At 33.1% G+C, this 15,262-nt stretch overlaps 1 protein-coding gene across 1 annotated transcript; it reads left to right on the top strand.

Annotated features, from left to right (window-relative positions):
- The first annotated feature begins 13,599 nt into the window (after window positions 1–13,599).
- Window positions 13,600–14,745, top strand: LOC102805007 (target of Nesh-SH3-like). The gene is made up of 2 exons (XM_006815384.2): window positions 13,600–13,900; window positions 14,459–14,745. The coding sequence occupies exons 1-2, from the start codon at window positions 13,600–13,602 to the stop codon at window positions 14,563–14,565; spliced, it is 408 nt and encodes a 135-aa protein (XP_006815447.1). The 3' UTR covers window positions 14,566–14,745.
- The last annotated feature ends 517 nt before the right edge of the window (window positions 14,746–15,262 follow it).

The raw sequence follows: 15,262 nt of genomic DNA, 5'->3' as shown, positions 1-15,262 counted from the left end.
TGTGTATAATGTGTTATAATCGGTATGTATAATGTGTTATAATCGGTGTGTATAATGTGTTATAATCATTGTGTATAATGTGTTATAATTCGGTGTGTATAATGTGTTATAATCGGTGTGTATAATGTGTTATAACCGGTGTGTATAATGTGTTATAATCGATGTGTATAATGTGTTATAATCGGTGTGTATAATGTGTTATAATCGGTGCGTATAATGTGTTATAATCGGTGTGTATAATGTGTTATAATCGGTGTATATAATGTGTTATAATCGGTGTGTATAACGTGTTATAATCGGTGTATATAATGTGTTATAACCGGTGTGTATAATGTGTTATAACCGGTGTGTATAATGTGTTATAATCGGTGTGTATAATGTGTTATAATCGGTGTGTATAATGTGTTATAATCCGTGTGTATAATGTGTTATAATCGGTGTGTATAATGTGTTATAATCGGTGTGTATAATGTGTTATAATCGGTGTGTATAATGTGTTATAATCGGTGTGTATAATGTGTTATAATCGGTGTGTATAATGTGTTATAATCGGTGTACATAATGTGTTATAATCGGTGTGTATAATGTGTTATAACCGGTGTGTATAATGTGTTATAATCGATGTGTATAATGTGTTATAATCGGTGTGTATAATGTGTTATAATCGGTGTACATAATGTGTTATAATCGGTGTGTATAATGTGTTATAACCGGTGTGTATAATGTGTTATAATCGGTGTGTATAATGTGTTATAACCGGTGTGTATAATGTGTTATAATCGGTGTGTATAATGTGTTATATTCGGTGTACATAATGTGTTATAATCGGTGTGTATAATGTGTTATAACCGGTGTGTATAATGTGTTATAATCGGTGTGTATAATGTGTTATAATCGGTGTACATAATGTGTTATAATCGGTGTGTATAATGTGTTATAACCGGTGTGTATAATGTGTTATAATCGATGTGTATAATGTGTTATAATCGGTGTGTATAATGTGTTATAATCGGTGTACATAATGTGTTATAATCGGTGTGTATAATGTGTTATAATCGGTGTGTATAATGTGTTATAATCGGTGTACATAATGTGTTATAATCGGTGTGTATAATGTGTTATAACCGGTGTGTATAATGTGTTATAATCGGTGTGTATAATGTGTTATAACCGGTGTGTATAATGTGTTATAATCGGTGTGTATAATGTGTTATATTCGGTGTGTATAATGTGTTATAACCGGTGTGTATAATGTGTTATAATCGATGTGTATAATGTGTTATAATCGGTGTGTATAATTATTAGGGGAATTTTTTTAAATCGAATATATATTATCTTTTGCCGTACTTAATTGTGCAATTTAACAAATTATTTGATTTAAGTATTTTTCCTCAGCAGTGGTCAAGGGCTATCATTGTACCACTTCACAAAATCGGTTCACTAAACAGACCCGATAATTACAGGGGAATATCTCTACTAAGTATATTTAGCAAAATATTCACGTCTATTCTAAACCGACGTCTCGGGTTCTGGTCGGAGGCCTTCGGAAAGATTGACGAATCACAGGCTGGTTTTCGTGGTGGTTATTCAACTGTTGATACTATCTTCATTTTACAGTGCGTTATTCAAAAATATCTGTCTAAAAAACGTGGAAAATTTTACTGTGCATTTGTCGATTTTTCCAAGGCCTTCGACACGGTTGAACGCCAACGATTGTGGTATATTCTGCTGAGGGGTGGTGTTACAGGTAAAATGTTCAAAATGCTTTATGCTATGTACAAAGATGTCAAGTCGTGCGTGCGTGCGCACGTCTATTACTAGTTGTACTGCCCAACCGGTGTGTCAAGGTTGTATGCTTCTTGTTTTCCTTTTTATAAATGAATTGGCATACGAGTTACATTCTGGGGTTCAGAGGGGCATACAACTTTCACCTGATTTGGTTGAAATTATGTGCTTGCTTTTTGCAGATGATGTCGCCCTATTTTCTGACACTGTCATTGTCTTACAGCGACACTTTAACACATTGAGTTCTTATTGTAATAAGTGTAAACTAATTGTAAACTGAGAGCCTTTACTTTTCACGCAATGAAATTGCGAAAATTGTCAATTGTTTAAAAATCGTAATTTTATTTTTAAATATAAATAATGTATTATGGGCCGATAGCTTTCTATTATAAATAAAGACCATATATATAATAACATAATAATAAATACATCAGAGAGCAGCATTATGACAATAAAAAACTGACAGCCGTTCTAGGCACTGATTTGACTGCAATAGGTTACATACATCGTCAAACGCCAGGAAAGCGTACGAGCGACCAATCTGCGAATAAAAACTAACTGACAACATTTTAGACTATGTCGAATATTATAAAACGTTGAGACCGAGCAATTAAGATCGGGAAATTCAACAAAAACTACTCGAAGACGGTGTATGTATGTACGGCGGCAACTAATCTGATTAGAATAAGATCCTGGTTGGCTTATTTAAAAAAGAAATATGACTATTACTTTTTTTAAATATGTTTTGACGTTACAATTATTTAGCTGTGAGAATTGGTTTGTTTATGAAAGCCACCGGTGCGGCAGATTTTTTGTAAGAGCAAAACGAATAATGATAAATAAAATAAATAGTAATAATAATAACAAAATAATAATAAATATATATTAAAATAAAATTTGATAAATTAAGCCAACCAGGATCTTATTTCAATCAGATTGGGCCACAACCGCCCCCCCCCCCCGACGTGCATCGATCAATTACGCGGTTCGGAGATATTCAACATGACCAGAAGGTAATTATCAAGCGTGCCAGCGGAATCGTGCACTGATGAGAATATCGAGAAACAGTTGAACTTTCTAGAGGTCATGTCAAATTATGAACCGCATCGACTGCATTGGTTTGATAATGACAACAGGAAATCGCAGGTACGGTACGTGGCATACGTTTGGGTCCCGTGCTATCGAAGTTCAACCTTACGCATCGAATACAACTTTCACAGCCAATCTATTAGTCGGAGTGTTGGTATCGACCACGCTGATGCAATAGAAGGACTATCAAATAGATACGAAGTCAACGAGATGGGAAATCTATGTTTAGCACCGGGTGGCATTATGGACATCTGTCCATTTCATCACGCTCTTCAAGTCAAGCAAAACCTGCAACATTTATTGATAACTCTTAGTTTAAAGTATGCAAACTATGTTTCAGATATTTGAAGTCAGAGCTGAGGAAAGCCGACTCGGAATAATAGACTTGTTTACGATTACACATAATTAGCGCACGCCTTTATGAAACTCCGCTTTATGCAGACAATTCGCTACAGAAGCCGGTTATGTGTAAAGCTACAATCTATTCTGATGAATTATACGTTAATCACATATTTCCAGTACCATGTCTAATAATCGGTGTGTATAATGTGTTATAATCGGTGTGTATAATATGTTATAATCGGTGTGTATAATGTGTTATAATCGGTGTGTATAATGTGTTATAATCGGTGTGTATAATGTGTTATAACCGGTGTGTATAATGTGTTATAATCGGTGTGTATAATGTGTTATAACCGGTGTGTATAATGTGTTATAATCGGTGTGCATAATGTGTTATAACCGGTGTGTATAATGTGTTATAATCGGTGTGTATAACGTGTTATAATAGGTGTGTATAATGTGTTATAACCAGTGTGTATAATGTGTTATAACCGGTGTGTATAATGTGTCATAATCGGTGTGTATAATGTGTTATAATCGGTGTGTATAATGTGTTATAATCGGAGTGTATAATGTGTTATAATCGGTGTGCATAATGTGTTATAATCGGTGTGTATAATGTGTTATAATCGGTGTGTATAATGTGTTATAATCGGTGTGTATAATGTGTTATAATCGGTGTGTATAATGTGTTATAACCGGTGTGTATAATGTGTTATAACCGGTGTGTATAATGTGTTATAAACGGTGTGTATAATGTGTTATAATCGGTGTGTATAATGTGTTATAACCGGTGTGTATAATGTGTTATAACCGGTGTGTATAATGTGTTATAATCGGTGTGCATAATGTGTTATAACCGGTGTGTATAATGTGTTATAATCGGTGTGTATAATGTGTTATAATCGGTGTGTATAATGTGTTATAATCGGTGTGTATAATGTGTTATAACCGGTGTGTATAATGTGTTATAAACGGTGTGTATAATGTGTTATAATCGGTGTGTAGAATGTGTTATAAACGGTGTGTATAATGTGTTATAATCGGTGTGTAGAATGTGTTATAATCGGTGTGTATAATGTGTTATAATCGGTGTGTATAATGTGTTATAATCGGTGTGTATAGTATGTTATAACCGGTGTGTATAATGTGTTATAATCGGTGTGTATAATGTGTTATAATCGGTGTGTATAATGTGTTATAATCGGTGTGTATAATGTGTTATAATCGGTGTGTATAACGTGTTATAATAGGTGTGTATAATGTGTTATAACCAGTGTGTATAATGTGTTATAACCGGTGTGTATAATGTGTCATAATCGGTGTGTATAATGTGTTATAATCGGTGTGTATAATGTGTTATAATCGGAGTGTATAATGTGTTATAATCGGTGTGCATAATGTGTTATAATCGGTGTGTATAATGTGTTATAATCGGTGTGTATAATGTGTTATAATCGGTGTGTATAATGTGTTATAATCGGTGTGTATAATGTGTTATAACCGGTGTGTATAATGTGTTATAACCGGTGTGTATAATGTGTTATAAACGGTGTGTATAATGTGTTATAATCGGTGTGTATAATGTGTTATAACCGGTGTGTATAATGTGTTATAACCGGTGTGTATAATGTGTTATAATCGGTGTGCATAATGTGTTATAACCGGTGTGTATAATGTGTTATAATCGGTGTGTATAATGTGTTATAATCGGTGTGTATAATGTGTTATAATCGGTGTGTATAATGTGTTATAACCGGTGTGTATAATGTGTTATAAACGGTGTGTATAATGTGTTATAATCGGTGTGTAGAATGTGTTATAAACGGTGTGTATAATGTGTTATAATCGGTGTGTAGAATGTGTTATAATCGGTGTGTATAATGTGTTATAATCGGTGTGTATAATGTGTTATAATCGGTGTGTATAGTATGTTATAACCGGTGTGTATAATGTGTTATAATCGGTGTGTATAATGTGTTATAATCGGTGTGTATAATGTGTTATAATCGGTGTGTATAATGTGTTATAATCGATGTGTATAATGTGTTATAACCGGTGTGTATAATGTGTTATAAACGGTGTGTATAATGTGTTATAATCGGTGTGTATAATGTGTTATAATCGGTGTGTATAATGTGTTGTAATCGGTGTGTATAATGTGTTATAATCGGTGTGTATGATGTGTTATAACCGGCGTGTATAATGTGTTATAATCGGTGTGTATAATGTGTTATAATCGGTGTGTATAATGTGTTATAATCGGTATGTATAATGTGTTATAATCGGTGTGTATAATATATTATAATCGGTGTGTATAATGTGTTATAATCGTTGTGTATAATGTGCTATAACCGGTGTGTATAATGTGTTATAATCGGTGTGTATAATGTGTTATAATCGGTGTGTATAATGTGTTATAATCGGTGTGTATAATGTGTTATAATCGGTGTGTATAATGTGTTATAATCGGTGTGTATAATGTGTTATAATCGGTGTGTATAATGTGTTATAACCGGTGTGTATAATGTGTTATAACCGGTGTGTATAATGTGTTATAAACGGTGTGTATAATGTGTTATAATCGGTGTGTATAATGTATTATAACCGGTGTGTATAATGTGTTATAATCGGTGTGTATAATGTGTTATAATCGGTGTGTATAATGTTTTACAATCGGTGTGTATAATGTTTTACAATCGGTGTGTATAATGTGTTATAACCGGTGTGTATAATGTGTTATAATCGGTGTGTATAATGTGTTATAACCGGTGTGTATAATGTGTTATAATCGGTGTGCATAATGTGTTATAACCGGTGTGTATAATGTGTTATAATCGGTGTGTATAATGTGTTATAATCGGTGTGTATAATGTGTTATAATCGATGTGTATAATGTGTTATAACCGGTGTGTATAATGTGTTATAAACGGTGTGTATAATGTGTTATAATCGGTGTGTATAATGTGTTATAATCGGTGTGTATAATGTGTTGTAATCGGTGTGTATAATGTGTTATAATCGGTGTGTATAATGTGTTATAATCGGTGTGTATGATGTGTTATAACCGGCGTGTATAATGTGTTATAATCGGTGTGTATAATGTGTTATAATCGGTGTGTATAATGTGTTATAATCGGTATGTATAATGTGTTATAATCGGTGTGTATAATATATTATAATCGGTGTGTATAATGTGTTATAATCGTTGTGTATAATGTGCTATAACCGGTGTGTATAATGTGTTATAATCGGTGTGTATAATGTGTTATAATCGGTGTGTATAATGTGTTATAATCGGTGTGTATAATGTGTTATAATCGGTGTGTATAATGTGTTATAATCGGTGTGTATAATGTGTTATAATCGCTGTGTATAAAATGTTATAACCGGTGTGTATAATGTGTTATAATCGGTGTGTATAATGTGTTATAATCGGTGTGTATAATGTGTTATAATCGGTGTGTATAATGTGTTATAATCGGTGTGTATAATGTGTTATAATCGGTGTGTATAATGTGTTATAATCGGTGTGTATAATGTGTTATAATCGGTGTGTATAATGTGTTATAATCGGTGTGTATAATGTGTTATAACCGGTGTGTGTAATGTGTTATAACCGGTGTGTATAATGTGTTATAAACGGTGTGTATAATGTGTTATAATCGGTGTGTATAATGTGCTATAACCGGTGTGTATAATGTGTTATAATCGGTGTGTATAATGTGTTATAACCGGTGTGTATAATGTGTTATAATCGGTGTGTATAATGTGTTATAATCGGTGTGTATAATGTGTTATAATCATTGTGTATAATGTGTTATAATTCGGTGTGTATAATGTGTTATAATCGGTGTGTATAATGTGTTATAACCGGTGTGTATAATGTGTTACAATCGGTGTGTATAATGTGTTATAATCGGTGTGTATAATGTGTTATAATCGGTGCGTATAATGTGTTATAATCGGTGTGTATAATGTGTTATAATCGGTGTATATAATGTGTTATAATCGGTGTGTATAACGTGTTATAATCGGTGTGTATAATGTGTTATAATCGGTGTGTATAATGTGTTATAATCGGGTGTGTATAATGTGTTATAATCGGTGTGTATAATGTGTTATAATCGGTGTGTATGATGTGTTATAATCATTGTGTATAATGTGTTATAATTCGGTGTGTATAATGTGTTATAATCGGTGTGTATAATGTGTTATAATCGGTGTGTATAATATGTTATAATCGGTGTGTATAATGTGTTATAATCGGTGTGTATAATGAGTTATAATCGGTGTGTATAATGTGTTATAACCGGTGTGTATAATGTGTTATAATCGGTGTGTATAATGTGTTATAATCGGTGTGTATAATGTGTTGTAATCGGTGTGTATAATGTGTTATAATCGGTGTGTATAATGTGTTATAATCGGTGTGTATGATGTGTTATAATCGGCGTGTATAATGTGTTATAATCGGTGTGTATAATGTGTTATAATCGGTGTGTATAATGTGTTATAATCGGTGTGTATAATATATTATAATCGGTGTGTATAATGTGTTTTAATCGGTGTGTATAATGTGCTATAACCGGTGTGTATAATGTGTTATAATCGGTGTGTATAATGTGTTATAATCGGTGTGTATAATGTGTTATAATCGGTGTGTATAATGTGTTATAATCGGTGTGTATAATGTGTTATAATCGGTGTGTATAATGTGTTATATTCGGTGTGTATAATGTGTTATAACCGGTGTGTATAATGTGTTATAATCGGTGTGTATAATGTGTTATAACCGGTGTGTATAATGTGTTATAATCTGTGTGTATAATGTGTTATAATCGGTGTGTATAACGTGTTATAATCGGTGTGTATAATGTGTTATAATCGGTGTGTATAATGTGTTATAATCGGTGTGTATAATGTGTTATAATCGGTGTGTATAATGTTTTACAATCGGTGTGTATAATGTGTTATATCCGGTGTGTATAATGTGTTATAATCGGTGTGTATTATGTGTTATAATCATTGTGTATAATGTGTTATAATTCGGTGTGTATAATGTGTTATAATCGCTGTGTATAATGTGTTATAACCGGTGTGTATAATGTGTTATAATCGATGTGTATAATGTGTTATAATCGGTGTGTATAATGTGTTATAATCGGTGCGTATAATGTGTTTTAATCGGTGTGTATAATGTGTTATAATCGGTGTATATAATGTGTTATAATCGGTGTGTATAACGTGTTATAATCGGTGTGTATAATGTGTTATAATCGGTGTGTATAATGTGTTATAATCGGTGTGTATAATGTGTTATAATCGGTGTGTATAATGTGTTATAATCGGTGTGTATAATGTGTTATAATCATTGTGTATAATGTGTTATAATTCGGTGTCTATAATGTGTTATAATCGGTGTGTATAATGTATTATAATCGGTGCGCATAATGTGTTATAATCGGTGTGTATAATGTGTTATAATCGGTGTGTAAAATGTGTTATAATCGGTGCGCATAATGTGTTATAATCGGTGTGTATAATGTGTTATAATCGGTGTGTATAATGTGTTATAATCGGTGTGTATAATGTGTTATAATCGGTGTGTATAATGTGTTATAATCGGTGTGTATAATGTGTTATAATCGGTGCGCATAATGTGTTATAATCGGTGTGTATAATGTGTTATAATCGGTGTGTATAATGTGTTATAATCGGTGTGTATAATGTGTTATAATCGGTTTGTATAATGTGTTATAATCGGTGTGTATAATGTGTTATAATCGGTTTGTATAATGTGTTATAATCGGTGTGTATAATGTGTTATAATCGGTTTGTATAATGTGTTATAAGCGGTGCGCATAATGTGTTATAATCGGTGTGTATAATGTGTTATAATCGGTGTGTATAATGTGTTATAATCGGTGTGTATAATGTGTTATAATTTCTTTATATCCAACAGAGGTGGATTTAATATATCCGAAACTGTAATGCACTGGTCCATTTACGAGGCGCGGAATGTAAATTTATTATTTTGTGTATACTAGAATAAAACGTACTAATAATTCAAAATTATTTATGTTTTGGAGGCCCTGGCGTGTGTGTTTTAAAATGATGTGTGCATTTTAAAAACGGCGTGACTGTGCGTTTTAATGGTATGTGTTTTAAAACGACGTGTGTGTTTAAAAATGATTGATGTGTGTATGTATGTGCGTTAAGGCCAGACTTTTTTATTCTTTGTTTCACGAGTTGTTATAAGGTAATTTTTTTGAGGAGGGCGAAAAAAAAAATTTTATCCATTAGATTTGTGTGATTCTTAAAGAATTGTAAGTGAGATCATTGATCGGAGAGAAGAAATGAAATACAATTTTATTCCATGTATAACCTTGTTTCTCATCTGCGTGAGACTGGTACTTTTATCATGATACTTCAACGAAAATGTAACTTGGATTCATTATGCGGCGGGCGGTAAAAAAATGAAGATAAAAATATTTTTTTAGTATTTTTTGCGCTTACAAGGGCGCGTGAAATTACGCTGAAATAAAATTATATTTTTATTTCATTTTCGGCTCCTGTTCATTCGGCGGGTTCGCGGATAATAACAAGGGATAATAAATGTATGTACATTACATGTATGTGCATTGAAAATGGTGTGTGTATTTTAAATAGCGTGTGTGTGTGTGTAAAAAGTATGTGTTTTTAAAAAATGACGTGTGTGTATTAAAATGATGTATTAAGGTAGCGAGACTATTATTTGTGTTGAAAATTACGATTTTCACATTTATTTATTAATTGATGAAATGCACTATAAACTTTCATATGATGAAGTCAACATAACATAGAATGTCATGTAAGTTGGATAAATGTAGATTTTCTGAAGGGAAGCAAGGCAGCCTCAGTAGTGTTTTCCAAAATCAACAACACAGGTTTAATCTGTGTGCCTATAAGTTTCAAAGATAAACTCAAGACAAAGCAATGTTAGGATGTGTTATCAGTAGCTATCTGACACACAATGAGTGTTTCCAAACATTTGAGTGGTTTGTCTCCGCCCCTGTTTGTTTCACAGATTAGTCATTTGCATATGAATGTGTCAGACACAAGGTCATACAGCCACTGAAAAAAATCATTGATTTTGGTGTTTTCATATGCCGAATTTATCCAATTATAGCTATCCCATTCCTTTATTTTTTTTTGGTTTCCAATAGCCTTACACATTTGGATGTCCCTACACATGGTAAAACAGACCTTGATGGGAAAACAAATTGATTGTGCCGATAAACAAGTTTGAAAATCTTTGCTGTTACTTCATGGACGTTTTCTAGGAGTTTATGTTTTTCAAAATACAAAAAATAACGTATACTTATTGTCGTCGGATTAACACCAAATTTTCACAGCTTTAAGGTGACAGTGAGAGGAACTTGAATGTGTCCAGACAAACTATTTCATCGATTATTTACCAACGAGTTGTGGTTTGAGTTGGGGGCAATGCGACTAAAACAGTGATTGAAATTCAGCACACTATTTTTTAAAACGCGTTGTTGGTTAAAACTGACCAGACACATTCAATTTACCAGACTATTGAACAACTAGGAAAAGTGAAAAAAATACTTCTTATCGCCAGCATAAATGCGTAATTATTTTTTTACAGAAAAAGTAATTTTTCACCTTTGATTGAGTAACGCGTCGTAGAATGCAGATACCGGCATGCAAAATACACTTGTGAAAAGCTTGAAGTCTGGCGATTCTAAAAATATATACTTTCCCGGGTCTATTTGTAGTCATTTAGTCACAATTAGAAGATGAAAACAAGTATGCAAATAATAGTCCCGCTACCTTAAATGACGTGTGTTTTAAAATGACGTGTGTACATACATTTACATCAGTTGAACAGGTCAAGGGTTAAACCATTGAGGTAAAAAATCTTCAGTTAGAGAGCTAGGCGGATAACAATATAAATGTTATAATTCACAAACATAAACATAATATGATTGAATATGGTAAATCAGAACGACTGCGTCAAACGCTGCACACAAAACGTTGAATACGGTGTATATCACAAATCAAACACAATTGTTTTGTTTTGTTTTTTAACGTGTGTACTGTGACAATATGTGAGGATATTATATGTGCTCCTTTCTACTTATTTACTATCGCCACACATATGATGACTGCCTTCATATTTTTATTTTCATTATTATGTCGGAAAATTGAGCTTGAGATTGCCAATTAGATTGTTTTAATTTCAACCAATCAGCTCGTTTATCTTTTCACCAATCATGTCCAAGGCCATATTCATTGTAACCATTCATGAACAAGGCCAATATTTACTTTGAGAATATAACTAGGAGACGAAACGTCTCTTCTGTTAGTTCGTTCTTCCTACATAGTTCGTTCAATAAAGTCATCTCTTGCAGTCCATACGCGGTTTATTCTTACATTCCTGAACTTGAACCTACTCTTCTTAACAATTCCCACATATTGATCGATATTATTTAAAATGCTATATTTAAAATGCAGTATTTAAAATGCAATATGAGAACATGCTATTTGTAATATTGCTATTTAATAAGTATGTTGATTACATTGGATTATAATTTATTATGAACTAAATACGAAGGATTTGTGGGCACACATGAAACAAAAAAAGTTATATTATACGCATGCGCACTGGTTGTTTGGTACGTACAATATCATTCATTGCACATGCGTATTGGTGTTTTGATTTTGTCATCCAACGAATTGTGTGTATCCCGCAAACACAACATTTATAATAAATCATAGTCCGATTTGGTGTCGGAAAACGATATTAAAAAAATTCTATGTTTTAGTTATTATAATTAAATATATAACCGGGACGTATTTGTTGTACCAGTACCATATAATGATTCAGAATACATGGCCTCGAGAGACGCGATTGGCGAAATATTCAATTGAATTGTTCCTGCCTAATGGAAACCGTAATTCGATCAATATTCCTTTCTATTTTTGTCGGAAATATCGAGTGACACGTGATGATGTCGGTTTCATACATTTTAATGACTGTTGTATAGGATAACATCATAGAAGAAACCGTACAAAATGAATAGTCAACAAGTGTTGCTGTCTCTGGTATTGTTGTCAGCAGCTGTATCGTGTCTTAAGAGAGAAGTATATTTCATCAGTTCAACTCCTGGATTGGTACCTGGACTATCACCCATAGTGACGCTAAATCTACCAACATCCATCGCCTGTGCTTGGAAGTGTTTACATTATGACGTCTGTCAATCGTTCTACACAGTGACTTATGGCTCGCAATGCTCTCTCTTTACTGATGTTTTTGAAGAGTTTCAGCTGACGACTGCTTTGACAGGCGCCATTCACTACAACACAGTTTGTATATATTCTCTGCTTATCTTCTAAATTACGCACAAATATTGTTTTGTTATTTTCAAAAAGTTTTGAAATGGATCACCTAAGCGAGATATAGATGACGATCATTTGAACAGATTCATCAAATATCACATATCACATGTCACAAGTGACAATAACGCGGTCAAAAACAATCTCGTAATGTTTCGTTTGAAAGTAGCCCAACAGAAGTAACGATATGATATATTTATGCACACATTTCTTATTAAGAAATAGACAATACCTGTTACGTTGTATTTTTTTCAGATTAAAAGAACTAATGATTTCATAGCTACCGATATTACGACAACCCCTTGGATACCACAAGGTAAATGTAAACAGATCGACCCCAAACCAGTATAAAACATTATCTAAGGCTGCAACGTCACAATTGTTATCAGATAAGATAATTGCGGATATCATTCTTCCAACTGTATTTTGCTGTAATTTTAGGTCAGGACGTTTCGTGTCCATTTTCTGGGTAAAAAAACGAAGCAGAGATTTATCGATTATTTTTGATATATAATCCGATAAAGTAACCGTGACGGTGTTACTGTAAATATTTGTTCTAAAAATAAATAAATAGTATACGCCCTGAAACTCGCGTGTACAAACAAATAATTAAATATATATTGTATGTAGTTCATTAATGGAGACTGTTGATGTCAAGTAAAATAAACTAAATCAATTATCTTCGAGAAAGGGACTTTAACAATTTGCGTTCTGTGAGTGCACAGTTGATGTTGACATTGACACTTAGCGACATGATTATGCTCAACTATAGCCAAAAATTGTGTAAATTTCAAGTAAACCTTAACAATATCGATATGATATTTTGTATTTATGTGTGACTGTTAACAATCGATAATACATTAACATTTTATATCGACATTAACAATTAGCGATATGACTTTTACATTTTTATATCGCTTTAACAATTAGCGATATGACTTTTACATTTTTATATCGACATCGACATTAACAATTAGCGATATGACTTATACAGTTTATGCAGATTCATGGACAGCTTTTAACTTTAACTACTATAACACGTGGAGGTTGTGCGATGGCGATCGTTACGTCAAACTGAGTGGATATGATGTCGGTTATTATGTTGGTGTCATACTATGTGACCAAAGTAGATATAAAATATTATTAAGTGACACCATCGACGGCGAGTTCTATGATATTGGTGACGGAGCTGGCACGGGACAAGATAACTGTGAGTTTATTGGAGGAGAGTTTGAAGCTTGGACTGTTGATCCAGACTACTACAATGCGCCTTCAGTGATAGGTAAGTTCAACCAGATGTGACATCACTGTGATTAAGTTCATATATCATTGTCAGTGGTGCAAATCACGTGATAAACCTCCGAGTAATGTGACATGGTATCACTGTTTGACGCTGGTTACATAGCGACACATAGCAACAAATTAAAACTACACGCAATAAGTAAATTGTTCAAACCAGTACACATAACTCAGGAGTTAGAGGTGTATTATCTACGTCAATATTTGCAAAAATAAGTTCGGTCACAGGGAATGAATAAGTGGGTCATTCTAAATGTGCTGTATGAATGGATACTTTTACGACTACCAGGCGTTAATGAGTGGGTTAGTATATAATTCTGAAAGAGATATATGAGCTATATGACAATTTTACGACCACTGAATATAATTGAGCTGGTCTAAGACTACTAGAGTTATAGGAATGGAAAAGTTTACGATCATTGGAAATATGTCCATAGAAAATTATATTTTTAGGTCTACATGATTTGATAAGTGTATAAGGCTATAATTTTTGTATCAACAGGTTTCTATTAAATTTGTATTTATATCATTGTCACGATAGGTTTTTTCAGAAATCAATGGGGCGAAATTCCAAGCATGGGAACTATTGGTACTGCGGACTCCAAATTCTATGGTCGATGGATGGAATGTGGTCTTGTAATACCTTAGATACTTTGAAAAGTACATCCACCTATAATACACGATTACAAGTAATAACAGTATTCAATTTGCAAAATTTCCAGAGTGGACCACATTGAGAGCATAACTTGAAATTTACGTAGTTTTATAGATAGTGCATGTAGCAGTAACTAAGTGTGGAATAAATATTACGTAATACGCAACATACAGCTGGTTTTTGAGTAGTGTAACAACCCCATTGACGCTGCAGGTTGGCGTCTTCTGGGACAGCGCTTCCTGAGTCGACACAACGGTAACAACCCATTCGATGATGGCAGGCAGGCTTTTCCTATGCGAAACCGGAACCTCATTATATATTCCACAAAAAAAAACAATAACGTCAATATGATGAAATGACATTCTGTGATTTATAAAATGTAAAACAGGAACGTCAATAAGTTAGGATTTTCCAAAATCATTACAAAGAAATGACAGACTGACCCCTGTAAACAACAGCTTTGCAGAAAACCTCGCTTGAAGTAACGGGCTTTGCAGCATGACACTTTTATTAAACAATATTGGGTAATTTTTTCTTAAAAACACGAGTTATTTATTGTCTGTATATTCTGTTGTTCACGTTTTCAAATCTTTCAAATGTTAGGATCATCTCCTTCAATCTTTATGTGATGTATATATTTGTCACTTTTATGTATTGTGGCTGTCTATCGTATTGTATTACGGGTGTCGT

Source organism: Saccoglossus kowalevskii, chromosome 14 (genome assembly GCF_978046115.1).
Source record: "Saccoglossus kowalevskii chromosome 14, keSacKowa6.1, whole genome shotgun sequence".
Lineage (NCBI taxonomy): Eukaryota > Metazoa > Hemichordata > Enteropneusta > Harrimaniidae > Saccoglossus > Saccoglossus kowalevskii.
This window is presented reverse-complemented; position numbering and strand designations above follow the sequence as displayed.

Bases quoted from the DNA above. Each gene is read 5' to 3' on its own strand.
- LOC102805007 (XM_006815384.2), top strand. From the start codon at position 13,600: ATGACTTATACAGTTTATGCAGATTCATGGACAGCTTTTAACTTTAAC. The intron at 13,901-14,458 runs GTAAGTTCAACC...TTGTCACGATAG, and splicing joins CAATGCGCCTTCAGTGATAG to GTTTTTTCAGAAATCAATGG.